Source organism: Diprion similis, chromosome 1 (assembly GCF_021155765.1).
Source record: "Diprion similis isolate iyDipSimi1 chromosome 1, iyDipSimi1.1, whole genome shotgun sequence".
Classification (NCBI taxonomy): Eukaryota; Metazoa; Arthropoda; class Insecta; order Hymenoptera; family Diprionidae; genus Diprion; species Diprion similis.
The window spans coordinates 16,295,559-16,309,765 of NC_060105.1; the positions used below are offsets into that span (position 1 = coordinate 16,295,559).

General features: G+C 42.3%; 2 protein-coding genes across 2 annotated transcripts; both read right to left on the reverse strand.

Moving 5' to 3' along the window:
* Positions 1-1,130: 1,130 nt before the first annotated feature.
* Positions 1,131-2,960, reverse strand: LOC124409598. Its single transcript, XM_046887317.1, has 3 exons — positions 2,805-2,960; positions 2,522-2,705; positions 1,131-2,467 (listed from the first exon to the last, which is right to left on the reverse strand). The coding sequence occupies exons 1-3, from the start codon at positions 2,958-2,960 to the stop codon at positions 1,131-1,133; spliced, it is 1,677 nt and encodes a 558-aa protein (XP_046743273.1).
* Positions 2,961-4,832: 1,872 nt separating this feature from the next.
* On the reverse strand, positions 4,833-5,754 carry LOC124409605. Its single transcript, XM_046887329.1, has 4 exons — positions 5,541-5,754; positions 5,402-5,470; positions 5,232-5,324; positions 4,833-5,155 (listed from the first exon to the last, which is right to left on the reverse strand). Exons 1-4 carry the CDS (start codon positions 5,752-5,754, stop codon positions 4,833-4,835), a joined length of 699 nt encoding a protein of 232 aa, XP_046743285.1.
* Positions 5,755-14,207: the final 8,453 nt, after the last annotated feature.

Sequence of the window (14,207 nt, forward strand, 5' to 3'; positions counted from 1 at the left end):
CGCTCATCATCGTGATGGCTTAAAGCAAGTTTCAATTGTCGAATTGAATAGACTTTATGCAAATTCGACCGAATGGTTCGCTGCGTTTTTGAAATACTCTCGTGCTGTTTAAGGCAGTCGAGATAATTTTCGAAAGTTATTTGATTGTTCAATACATGATTTTTCACACCTTTTGCTCTCTTCGCGATCTTATTATCATCCATTCGCGTCGCATACATTTTGGATCGCAATCCAACAAATTCAGTCATTATTTCGCCATTTCTCTCATCCTTCATTAGTCCTACAACTTTTTTGTTGACCTCGGGAATTTTATAAATATTATCCGCAGGATAATTGCTGGTGTCGAATCTGTCAATATTGTCTCGAATGAATTCATAAACGTCACAAGATTTGATTTCGTAAATACGACCATCCGTATCGGTATACATTAATTTACAATTTGATTTCAACTTTGGTAATATAAAAGAATAGTGAAAGTCGTAGACACAAATTTTGGATAAATCTAGAATAGCGATTCCGGCGTAAATTGGCTTGTTAAATATCACTTCGAGCCTGTTCAACTGTATCGCAACGAAATTTTCACCGAATATACTTCAACTGTGGAAATTCGGTCGCGATATCAGTGCTTTGGCACCGCAACGTCCATTCCATTTTTGCGCTAACTTGACGTCGGAATATTTACGAACATTTTCCATCGTTTTACCGAATACCGCGTTGTTCATCAGTTTGTATAGATCCTGTTCCAATTTGTTGGCACTTTTGGCTCTTAACGCCGTGTTCAAATCAATATAACTTTTCAACCATGCTGATTGTTTGAATTTCAATATTCTATGAATTTTACGCAATATCAAACCGTTTTTCAACCACTGTTGCAAATTACGATAATGTATAACAGAGCGTGTCTTGTTCTGCAACGTAGCTGAAAGTTTCGGAGTTTTTCCACCAGGGGGTTTTTGATGATTTGGACAAAAGGATAAATCTTGATGTAAAATGTGAACATTGGTGGGGTATTCTAAATCTACCTCCAATATGTATCCATCATCAGACTCTTCATCGACGCGAATGAAATCAAAATCATGTACTCGGTGCACCCATTCAAAATTTTTACAAGGCAGGTACTGAGACATTGCTCAACCATACAAATTATTTACGTCTAAGTAGAGCAATGATTTGGTTTCCAACTGCGCATTGTAATCTGTCATATATTTATTATTCGCTATACTGTGTCGATTCGAGCATTGACTCAATCCTCCACGCAAGCCTCCTTCAACGAACAGCAGCATATCAACATCCGTGAGCAATTCCAACTGAATTTCAGTGTGGAAAAGCATGCAATCCCACGTAAAACCGTGTAAGGTAAAGTAGTGTGCCGGATCGAGCTTATATATTCGGAGGCAATTATCGCAGAAATTTTGAAAGACGTCTGCGAGGAGCATTACGTCGACTTTCAAATACAAATCACTATACTCGCCCAATGTTGTGATATTAAAACTGTACCAAACGTTCTGTGCATGAGCGTAGTCTTCGTCTTTAATATGTTGGTCGTTCAATACGTTATAAAATGATTCTTTCGAGGGTAATGAGCGTTCGTTGAGTCTGTCGGCTTCAGTCACGTAATCATATGGAAATATCCCTTTGCGGGTTAGAAGATTGAATTGCGAATCTGTGGCTTTAGGGAATTGGCATTTTAAATTCGTTAAATCATTGTGCCGCAGGTAAGAACTTAGTTCGGCTAAACTCGAACTCATATGCCGACGAGAATCGATGAATTGAAGTCTTACGGCGAGGCTGTGAAACGTCTGGGTGAATGCTATGTACTTTTCTTTAGTAATTGGTAGAACGCTGAGCGAGGATGATTTAATATTAGCCAATTCACCGATTATGAAGTGTGCATCGTAACCACTCAAGTTGTGGAATACAACGGGTACGGTGCGATCGAGTTTGTAATTCAGATTACAATTTGAATGTGCAGGCCCGCGATATAGTCCTGTAACATGACAATGATCCTTCACGCGATCATTTGGATGCACAAATTTTAGCTCGCAAATGTGACATACTTCAGCGTTTTCGAATTCAGTCTGTTGTTGACCAGACAATTGATACATAGGTTTCTTTTGATTGAAGTATTCAGCTACCCTAACTGCGATTCCGTGTAATTGATGGGCTAACCATTTCTGACAATCGACACCTCGATAGGAATTGTAGTATGATAGCGACTCATCGTGACTACATTTAAAATAATAACCTACGCTGTGTGGTACATGTTTCTGATATATCTTCGTATGCGATGATTCAGAAGACTGTGAGGAATTCTCCAACAAACACTCAAAATCTGCGTAAACTATGTATGGTACTTGCATTTTGTTCGAGTAATTCTCAAACTTCAACCACTTGTTGGACTGATCTGGAAGCGTGAGTTTACAAGGTGTATCTGGACTGCAATCAAGCCTGTGCGCGAGCAATTTTGCTTCGGAGTAGAAAAAATGTAAACATCGATTACAAACATGGATTGCATTCGTACGTGCATTCAATTGATGATTGACTAGTCGCGATAAATTTTTAATCCAACAGAAGTGTGTTCTTTCATGGGAGAATTCATCATCAAGGTTTTCATCGTGTAGCATGAGCAAGTTGATGTGTTCGATATTTGGATTTTCATGCCGACTGATGAGTAGTGGTAAGACTTGATGCCGCTTGCTCCGTTTCTCCAGAATATATACATTCACGGAAATATTATTAAGTTTTTCAAATTTCGGTATGTCATTTAATTTTGTAGGGAATTTGATACCAGTGAAATTGAATACTTGATTGTAATGGGGGTAGGAAGTTACTCGATTTGCGTTTGTTGCAGCAGGATGTCGAGCGGATACGCAAGCCCAAGCAAAAAAAGCGTTATCGGCATTTTGAACATTAACCACGGCTTTTTTAACCTTAATATCGCTCGGCAAGTCCATCCACATCGAACCTACCAGCGGCTCATACTTGTTAATGTTAACTAATAAATTATCTATACTAATCAAGGCCCAGCCACTATCGCGCTCCTGAAATTCTTCGATTTGAGCCAGTAGAGGCAACATACTCGTCGTACCATTCCGCCAGATTCGAGGTTGTTTGGAGAGTAGCGTTCTTCGTATGAAAGAATTTTGTTTCGGATTTCTCATCCAGAACAAAAGTTGCAGATAGCGTGGTGTTGACTTTCAGATGGTGATGTTGGCGAAGCAATGTGTTGAGTTTGTCGAAAATAACGGTGTATGCAGCTGTGAGGAATAGTTTTAGATCGCTGATTCGAAAGTTGGTGATTACCCCGGTGATCAAACGCTTCTCGAACGCAGATTCCAATTCATCCCATTGAATGGCCGGAGCGTCGTGTGAACCACCTCGAATTGAAGGGTTTAACACAGCACGTTGAGAGGTCAATTTAACAATAAGAGTCTGAATCTTTCGTTTATCGGCAAAACTGGTGGTTCGATCTCTGTAAAAGTCGTTAAGGGTTTTTAGAAGTTTGAGACTAATAGTGTTCCACTGCGAAGCGAGATCTTCATTGGAGTCCGTAGTGAGTCGCTGGTACGCAATGTCTAATTTATCAATTACGGTATGAAACTCGTCGAACCGGTTTGCCATTGTGCCTCCAAAAAAAGTTTCGAAAATTATATGAACAGCACTCGTCATACAATGTGCGATTCAACTCGCAGCTACTCTTCGCGCACAGTATTAGCAATTATGCTATAGTTCTCATTAGCAGCTCTAACGTAAATATATTCATCGACTATGGAGAGATCCTGGTGAAAAAAGTATATCGGTTCCCACTCAATGTCTTCGAATCTGTGTATCACTGATGGCTGTAATGGGATGTGTGGTTCGCAGTGAGCCGGGTCGTCAGATTGCGTGAGCAGGGAAATGTGACACTTGTGACAGTATTGGGGAAAAGCAATCAAGTTTTTGAACGTTGATTTGAAATATGCGGTTCCTAGAGATCGCGGTCTGATTGATTGGTCACGTATGACTTGTTTATAGCACTGATGACACACGTTAAGAAAAATTGGTGGATGAAAGAATCGATTATCACCTTGATATATGTCGCAAGCGTAGAACTGATATGCGACGAACTTGTAGTAATACATTGTGAGGATGCGGATAGCAGTGCAACATTTTATATTGTATCAGGGGAGTGGAGGGGGAAGCCTTTCGGGCGGTGACGAAGCGTTGTATAATTGCATGGTAATAATGTATTGACATGGGTAACCTTTTGAATGGCCAGGGTTAAGCGAATGCGGTGGGGAACGGTATAAGAACGTCGTTACGAAAAAAAATGCTAGATGGATTATCATGGTGGAACAAAATACGAGCGATTATGAGTCCGAGGATGAGCCATGCAGCAAACATGTGCTTGTAAGATCGGTAGAAATTGGTGCGCTTACCAAACGAATGAAGAGAGTTTGTTTGGTGACTGCTGGGTACGAGACTGATGAACAGCTGTTGTGTCCAGGTTGTACGGATGCTTATGATATACTGGTAGAGGATGGATTGGCATTTATACGTCATACGACTTATAGCAGCGCTGAAGATGCATCAAGTTGGCCAAATCAACCGCAGAATTGTGGATTGTGTAAGGATAGTTTGGATTTAATAATACCAAGCAGTATATGTATATATTGCACAACGAAATAAAGAAATATTATAACACTACATTGTTTTTATTAATTTTTTACACGGACTACAAGTTATTGAGCGGTAAAAAACGGCTGGAACACGAACTACAAGTTAATGAGCGGTAAAAAACAATCCCGCTAGAATATGACTACAGTATAGGGGAGGTGAACAAATTATTAATTTTAATCGGGTGTGGATGTTTGATTCATTTTAAATCTGGAGATATAATTCATTAATCTACGGTTCTGCTCCATAAGTTGTTGTATGACGACAGTGGCGTTTTCAGGTTTTGATACATTGCGCTCTGGTTCGATGGTGGTTGTTTGGATGGGAGTGAACGTCGTTGGGGGTGATGTCTGGTCCTCTGTTGAATTGTCACAATATAGATTAAAATGATTCGTAAGTTTTTGGAATGAGCGTATAATAAACTTGAGTTTCGAGTCGATTTTGATCGTAACGAGAGTTTGAAAGTAAGAGGCGATGGTGAAAGGTTTTTCGATTGACTCTGAAAAAATAAGATTGGTATAGTATCAAATTTTTGCTAGACCTTCTGCACTGAATAGTTGATAATTAGGATTCACCGGCGGGTTCGGTGGTTGTGGTGATTATTCGGGTGGTGCCGTTTGGCACTGCGATGATTATTGACGCAGTAGTCGATGATGTCACAGTTCGGGCTACAACGGTGATAGCTTATATTACGCAAAAAAACATGGTAAAAGACTTGCGTGGGTTGAAGATTGAGAATACTCACATCGTGAGGTGGTCGAAATGGTTGTTGTTGTTGGGCGGTGTAGAAGTTTGTAGGCAGTAGCAAAATGTGCTGTGGAGGGTAATAAAAAAATTGCTTTAAGGTGTGCACAAAAAGGGTATAGTAATGAGGTGATAGTTACCTCCAGCAAAAGTACGATTAAATTTCATTGTGGTTTTGTGAGGATCGATGCTTTCACTAACGTCAATGTGTACAACTTTTTCATCACCATGCATCCTGGCGTCCGGGGAGTGATAGGAGACGTCGAGGTGGCTGAAGTTCGATGATACTTGGTCACCGAGCGGTCGAGCAGCCGCGAGGGTGATGAAGGCGAAGATTGTGAATACGAAGTACATGATCGTGATGCAGTGCAATAATTAGACTGTAAGCATCTGCAGCAAGACTGTGCGCTTTATAGTATGAATTTGGTGGGTGCGGGGAAGTGCATCTCTGATGACCGTGTGCTAATAAGGGTAGGTGAATGTAGAAATAGCAGATTCGCGTGGTGCACGTTACATTGTTAGAAATAACTGCAACTTTGTTGGTGGGTGGGAGTAGATGCATTGAAATTGGGCTGCTGGTCAGGCGACATTGTATGCGCTGTTATTTTGGGATGCGCTAAATCGCGAAAAACCGACAGGTTTATGCTAAGGGGTTACTCGGGCGACATTGTAAGTTTTTCGCGAAAACAAGGTAATTTTGGACGACAGGTTTATGTGGAAGTTAAAATCCGCCTCGGTGTATTAATTGGGCAGCTGGCCAGACGCAGCTGAACGGAGTTCTACTTACCATTGCACTCTCTGATGGTAATCACACGCGATGGTAATCACCCACTGATGATAACACTCAGGGAGGTTGAGATCCGCGGGGGTTGAGAACCGCGGGTTGAGAACCACGGTCACACACACACACACACACACACACACACACACACACACACACACACACCTCACACGGACACACACGCGGTGAGCCAGAACCAACATATCCACGTTAAGTCAACTTAGGCCGGTCACACGGACGCACGCACACCTCACACGGACACTCGCACACGCGGTGATCCAGAACCAACATACTACTGCTACTCCTTTGAACGGCAATCCGGATATTATAATCGCCGACACCGGACGCAACCTTTCGCCGTTGGAAATTTAGTGATGAGACGCCAACATACGCTCTCTTCCGCAGCTCAACACTACAGCGCGAAGTTAGCGAAAAATTTAACGAACCCTATCGCATTACAAAAATTCTATCCCCAGTAGTTGTGGAACTTGGTGAATTAGTTGGTGGTAAGGTAATTGGCAAAGTACATGTTGGGCACATAAAACCGTATCATGACCACTAGGGTTACATTCGCAGATACCGCAACCTACCGCACCATTCAAGTACCGCCGCGCCGCGCCGCCATGAGTGATATTCATAGAGACACGACAGAGGAGTTTGTATCGGGGGACTCCGACGTCGAGATCATAGACGTGTTGGAGCCACCAGTATCCCGACAGTCTGTTTGTTTCTTGTTTCTGCCGTACCCTGGGACTGTGCCCATACCAGCATTATATTTCCATTCTAACTGAATTTGGCTTTCTCGCTTGTCTCGTTGAATTTATTCAGTGTTATTAATAGTAGTAGATTAATTATTGATATAGTAATTTGTAGAGTAGTTTAAATATTGTTAGGTTAAGAGCTAAACTTACCACTAAATTATTATTATGCTACATGAGATATAGATTACTGTTCAGTATTCTCACCAGTTATACGAGGGGGCTCGAGGGCACAGGTGTAAATCTCAGACTTAATTAGCAAAACAAAAACACACATGTACGCTCGCACATTCACCGCGGACTTTCTCGAGGCAGCAAGTGCCTTGTTTTCAGCAGTTACTATCCTGTATAGCTTGAGCGAGGATATCGGACATCGAACCTCATCAAGCCATTGCTAGCCTTCTTGAATAAATTTCTTAATTTTGGTTTTTAGTTATCAAAGCGTTTTGATTCATTCTTTACTCCAATCCTAATCTAATCTAACGAACAATTACCTAGGAGGATTTGGTGAGTATCGCAATTTCAGTTCGTCTCTCTTTTCTTTCAATTATTTATTTATTTATTTATTTAATTATTTTTTTTCAGGTTTTTAGGCTCAAGTTAAAGGTAGGGATTTAGTGAGAGTTTGATATATGTGTGAAGTAGGTGTCAACATATAAAATGTATAGAAAATAAAAGCACGATAAAACGATTAAAATTTTCACTTTGTTTCAGTTATTTATTCTTTCATTTTCCCAGGTTTCGAGGCCCAAGTATAAGGTAAGGATTTAGTAAGAGTTTCGTATATGTGTAAGTAGGTGTCAAGAAAATAAAATGTATAGAAAATAGAAGAACGATAAAACGATTAACATTTTTCTTTGCTTCAGGTTTCTGTCAGGAGAGCTGCTTAGTGTCAACTCATAGTGAAGTTCATTCCGCAAGGTGGCAGCGGTTCGTTTTTATCAGAGTCCAGTCTTTCAAATAAACAGGTCAGTTGTCGATTGGCATTCATGATATCAAGTCTTATTTATTCATAGCTTGTTCCAGGTAGCTCTCACTCATGTCCGGCTTATCGAGTCTAATCTCTTGTTGAGTGTATACATTTATATTTAGAATAAGAGATTAAGAGATTAAGAGATCGCACAATGTTTGTCATCACTAACTAAGTGGATATGTGTTCTTCTACCTATTAATCCTTTTAGACGGCGGTTGCCTGGAAGACAGTATAATTAGAACTGTTGCGTATTAACACAATCCAATTTATACAATTAACCAATTATTCAATTTTAATCCATATAATTTTATACGGCTGGGATTTCCCTGGACGGTGGTTCCCAAGCTATAACGAGCTGCCTGGAAAGGACAGCAGTCCCACATCTGGCAATACAAGACCGCGCTGAAGGAACTGCGACCCTAAACAATATACCTAATATTGCGCGATAAATGAACCGTTTAAGGGTCGTATGGAACTTCCAGCGCGGGTTTTTCACTACTTTATTACCCCTGGGTTTTTACCAATTATCAATAGTCAGTTGGCTGCCAGATGTGGACGCTGGCCTGTCCGGACAATAGGTACGCGAAAGTCCGAAAGGATCACGTAGTGTTCAAGCATAGGTCATACCTGCATGCTCCCACTCTCTTCCTACATACAAAATTTCCATCCCTATAACCAAGACTTCCGGTGCAATGTCTTGCCCAATCCTGGATTCCTACCAATCGCAATAATCAACCAATAGGAAAAATTGACGAATCAGTAAACTCCTACACCCTCCACATTTCTTGAAACTCCTTCACATTCTTTCTTACTTTACTTCAACACGGTCAGTTCCCGTCGAGACATCAACCACCAACACGGTCTTCTACACAGGTCTTGCAACTAGGCAAGAAGCTCAATAGGAGGCAGTGACTCCACTATTGAAGCAATATCCAGGTGGCGTTGCGATCGAGGGATGTATAAACATAACCTAGAAAATATTATGTATCAGCGAGATTCTTGGGTTTGAATTCAACGCTCGTGTAAAGCGCATGCGTGACTATCGTTATCTTTGTCGCACCGGGTATCCCTCGATCGCAGCGACCCTAGCGGCTTGGCACGTCAAGAGGACCACGTCGAGATTCACAGTTGCAAGACCTGTGTATAAGACCGTGGACGTGACCAGTCACCGGTCACGTTGCAATATAGTGCTATTTCAAATAGACAATTAGAATATATAAGTGATGAAGAATCAGCCTATAAAATTATGAAAAAGTTTGATCAGTTATATTTAAAGAAATCAACGGCTCTACAGATGGTATGCAGGTCTAATCTAAGAAGTATAAAGTTGAAGAATTACGCGGATGAGAATAGTTTCTTTGACGACTTTGAAAAGTCGGTTAATGCTTTGAAGGCCGCGGGAGCTACAGTGTCTGAAACGGAAAAACTGAACTATATGCTGTAACGGGCTTTTTACTTCGCCCGGGGGAAAGCGGGGTCGGCACAGAGGCTCGTTTACAAAAATGGCGTTGACCAACACGGCAATAGAAAAATGAAAAAAATAAAGATTGACGGCACTGCCGAACAGGTGTTGGGCGCCAGGCTCGAGAGAGCCGTAAGAGAATACACTCTTACCAGATTTGAAATTTACCGTCCAATAGTATTCGTTCGCCGACTCGAACGGCGAACCTAACTCACACCACCAAATCTCAAAGCGAAACTATAGCAGGGGCGAGCACACACACAAAAACAGCCGACTAGCTAGCGGTGAGGGGAACGTGGGCGCGAAGGTGAAATAGTATAGATGATAATCGAATGATTATAGATGTAATTACCAGCGTTTATTAACAAACAGCGCCGTTACGGCAAGGCAGAAGGCAACAAAATAGTTATTTACACGGCAAGCGGTCTTATCGGTGGCGGTACGCTTCGATACAATTCAAAAATAAATAAAAATAGAACAAAATAGCATAAAATATAACACAGCAACAAGGTTCAACAAGTCAATAGAACACGGCAAAATCAAGCAGTATAAGCTAGAAGCGACGAGCGGCAAGCGACCAAGATAAGCGAGTAATAAGCGGCATAAAATCAGTAACAAGTCAATAACGCATGCGACTACGGACTCGTGGTGAAGCGAGTTCGTTAACAATTTCAAAACTCAAACCAAGGCAGAACAATTCTAAAAACAAGCTTGCTAACAATCTAACGGCTTGACAAACACGAGTTAATCCTCCTTCACTTTTTCTATATTATCGGCTCGGTCGCCTGTCGCTGCTTGACGGTGGTAGTTACGCTCGGCAACGACGGCACGGGCGCACACACTCACTCACAGATTCTCTCTCTCTCTCACACTCACGTACTCGGTACGCGGCCGGGAAGCGGCACGGTACACGATCTATTACAAAGTATATGCTACCATAAAGCGGCAAAAGATTACCGAATGAACAACCAGAGCATGTAATATTAATTATAAAATAAGAATAGCAACCAAGATCAACAATTTAATCAACTAGAAAAGCTTAGCTACCACGAGGCTCGCGGGCTTTCACACAAGATGGCCGACCGAAGCCGGCCGGCAACCTGTTGCAAAAAGGAAAAATGGCCTGAGGCCGTTGAGAATCTATAGCCAGCGAGATTCGGGATAGCGACAGCCTACCTTTTTACGGCTAACGGTCCCGGTCTTCCACAAAGCAAGACGGCAACTACTTGTCTTCTCTTAACGACGATATCGGCACCAAACTGTTGTGCGAGCGAAGCGGTGAGGCTTAGAAAACTTTTAACGGTTACACTACGATACGTCCGAAGCTAGGAGCAACGAGGCGCAAGGGAGAGTGAGGTGGCCGCCGGCCCTCGGCGATCGCGATCCCGCGGTGGCGCTACGGGAGGGGATGATAGGTAGATTGGCGAGAGACCGGCGGGAGCCTAGGCAGCCGGTCTGTTCGCCGCGCTGTGCTGCGTGTTGCGAGGGTGGTCTGGCGAAGGCGGAAATGTCCGGTCGGCATCGGCGAGCCCAGGGGGAGACTGAGTCCGGTTATTTGTGGGTGCCGGGTGGCAAGGCCGGTCTTATCGGAGGCTCAGGTGGAGGCAACTCGACCCCTGGGCGGCAGCGGCAGCATGTCCTTGGCGGCATCGAGGTCCGAGCAAGCAACAGCGCGACTACTGGGTCCGGGGCTTCGAACTCCGCGCCGGTCGTCCTGTGGTCCCTCCGCGTTTCCCGCGACGGCAGCGCAGGGTAGTCGTTGGATGGCGTCGGCATTGGCGGCGGCAGTGGCGGCGGCAGTGGCGGTCACCTCAGAGAATGGATTGGGGGAGTAACAAAAAGCATTAGCAACAATACATGAATCTTAAAGCTAACTCTGGTTGTTCATTGGCGGCACGGCAGGACTCTCCCTTGCTCTTTAAGAGCGCTTGACGCGGCCGCCTGGGAGTGGAGGTGCGGGTCGGTGACGGGCTGGTAGACCCGCCACGTCACAGTACAACGAAAAGAGAGATGATATAGGGAAATTAGAAGAAGAAATAGTAAACAGTGAGAATGATGGAAGTGAGTCTGACATTGAGAATGAGATAGCTTTGAGAAGGTCAAACAGAACAAGAAATCCTGTAAGTAGATATAATCCAACTTGGGATAAAAATCGAGAGGAACAGTTCTGTGATTACATATATGCAAATTTTTGTAGTACTATAGTACCTTATACATTCGAGGAGGCGTTAAATTGTGAAAAGAGACTCGAATGGATTAAAGCTATGAATAAAGAAATTAGTTGCTTAAATAAAAATAAAACCTGGTTACTAACCGAAAAACCGAAAAATGCTAAAATTTTGGATGTAAAATGGGTATATTCAATAAAACCAAACAATAAGTTGAAAGCTAGATTAGTAGTCCGGGGCTTTCAACAAGAAGGATTAAGTGTAAACACATACGCTCCTGTGATTAGAATGTCGACTCTGAAATTATTATTGTCTTATTTTTGTAAACACGGTCTATTTATAGAGCAGATGGATGTAGAAACTGCGTTCCTTAATGGAAAAATAAAATCAGTCGTATATATAAATCAGCCGGAAGGTTATGATAATGGTAAAAATCAAGTGTGCTTGTTAAAAAAGGCATTGTACGGGCTACAGATCCTGGTATGAATGCTTTCATGAGTTTATGTCTGAGATGGAATTCAAGAGAAACGACTATGATTATTGTCTCTATACTAAGAACGAAAATGGCGTTACCATATATTGTGACGAGGTTTTTTGCCGCTCTTGTTCACCCGGAGAAGTTCCCAAGAGTTAACCTGGTGCACAATGATTCGGCAACCCGCGATGCACTCTGCAGCTTACCAAAGCTATCGCGAAATTTTGTTGGGCGCCTGGCGTGATCAACACGCCTCGAATCTTTACCTTCGCAATTCCTCGGCTATCCTTCTCTATGCCAGGTAGCTCAATACCGCGGAGAGGGGGGGTGGGTAGTTTTGCGGAGAGAAAGAACGGACACTCGACACGATACAGAATTTACCAAAATAAAATAAAATAATATATTCAAAAAAAAAGATTCGAAGCGATACAAAACAAAAGGAAAAAGAAACAGATACTCAATTCGCCTCCCGCGATTCCACAAACAAAATAGAAAGAAAATCAAATCTTAACTAGACCTTAAATCTACGTGCGCTAGTCGCGTTCCTCGTCTCAACGGGATCAACAAAACAAAAATCAAAATACAGAAAATCGACAACGATACGAACACGCTACTCGTGATCGTCCTTCCCTTAATTATAAATATCGGCGCTATTCGCCAAACCCGAACAGAATTATCGCGCTAATCGCAAAACATACCCTACAAGTACTCGACAGTAATTCTTACTTAACAACTTCAATCGAGGCGATTAATCGGGACGCATCCGAAACTTCACTATCTTCCGAAACAAATCAAACAAGGAAACTAAAAATAATAACCCAGCCAAACAGAGCGCTCACACTTAGCGATACGCGACCTACACGAGAGGTGACACTTTCTGAACACGCGAACGCGACTTGACCCTGTGCAGCGGAATTTGGGCTGCTCGCAAATAACGAAACGAATGACTCTACTCAACAGGTACAATAGCCAAAATTGACTCGATACGTTATCGCAAAAAAAAAACAAAATCAAGATCAAGCTCCGGCCACCAAACAAGGAAGTCGGCAAACGAATTTCGAGTAATTTCGCAATTCAGTCTTACAATGGCCAACCGTTACTCGGTGCACCGTTCTAACTCGTTCTCGAAATTAGTCCGCAGAAATTTATAAGCGCTTACCACTACGCAGCCACGCCAAAAATGCCCCGACGCGACAGTCTGACATTTTCCCCCCGGGCTTCTTTTTCTTTTCGTTCTTCTCCTATTCACTAATTTCTTTTACTCTCTTAAGTTCTCTCAGGTACGTCGTATTGCGTTCGTCACCAGGACTCAAGTGTCTGGCTTCCGCCACGCGGAGCCGGAATTCCGGCTTAGCCTCCTCGTTTTCGAAATTCCTCGCATTCCATTGGGAGGTCGGTTACGCAATTCTTAAATCTAGCTTATCGCTAACGTAGGTTTCCGCTGTCGCGGGTCGCTGATTGGCCGTCCATCTCCCCGGTTCTCCGCCGTCACCAATGACGTGTATAATCATTCTTGTCGCGAAATCCCTAGTTAGAGTCCCGCCTAAGGTTCGGGGAGCTACTGGTAACGAGCATCACAAAAAAAATGCCACGTTACAATATGTACTGCTTTTTGTGGATGACCTATTGATAAGCAGCAATGACATGACTAAGATTAAGAAATTAAAGTTGAAACTGTCGGAGAAATTTAACATGAAAGATTTGGGCAAAGTAGACAATTATATAGGAATAGAAATTAATCAGGATTATGAAAATAAAGTAATGAAATTGAGTCAAGAGAAATTGATTGAGTCTTTAGCTGAAAAATATGATATTAAAAATGCAAAACTATATGATACGCCTATGGAAATGAATCTTAAACTAGCAAACTCTGAAAAACCAGACAGCAGTCAGAATTACAGAAACCTAATTGGTGCTTTGCTATTTATAAGCTCCGGCACTAGGCCAGATATTACTTTTTGTGTAAATTACTTATCAAGATTTCAAAACTCTTACGATGAGACACACTATAAATATGCGTTGAGAGTGTTGAAGTATCTGTATAAAACGAAAGATTTGAAGTTAACATATAAAAATAACAATGATGCTGATTTCTTAGACTGCTTTGTCGATGCCGATTGGGCAGGTGACCCAATCGATAGAAAATCAACATCAGGATATGTGGTAAGAGCATATGGAAATCCAATATTT

What these genes read in the sequence shown, in the direction of transcription:
- LOC124409605 (XM_046887329.1), bottom strand. Translation starts at nt 5,754, where the DNA reads ATGTACTTCGTATTCACAATCTTCGCCTTCATCACCCTCGCGGCTGCT. An exon ending in TAATCGTACTTTTGCTGGAG is followed by an intron (nt 5,471 to 5,540) that starts GTAACTATCACC and finishes TACCCTCCACAG; the next exon opens with CACATTTTGCTACTGCCTAC. An exon ending in CATTTCGACCACCTCACGAT is followed by an intron (nt 5,325 to 5,401) that starts GTGAGTATTCTC and finishes TCACCGTTGTAG; the next exon opens with CCCGAACTGTGACATCATCG.
- LOC124409598 (XM_046887317.1), bottom strand. Translation starts at nt 2,960, where the DNA reads ATGTGGATGGACTTGCCGAGCGATATTAAGGTTAAAAAAGCCGTGGTT. An exon ending in CCTACCCCCATTACAATCAA is followed by an intron (nt 2,706 to 2,804) that starts GTATTCAATTTC and finishes TATATTCTGGAG; the next exon opens with AAACGGAGCAAGCGGCATCA. An exon ending in CAATCATCAATTGAATGCAC is followed by an intron (nt 2,468 to 2,521) that starts GTACGAATGCAA and finishes TCTACTCCGAAG; the next exon opens with CAAAATTGCTCGCGCACAGG.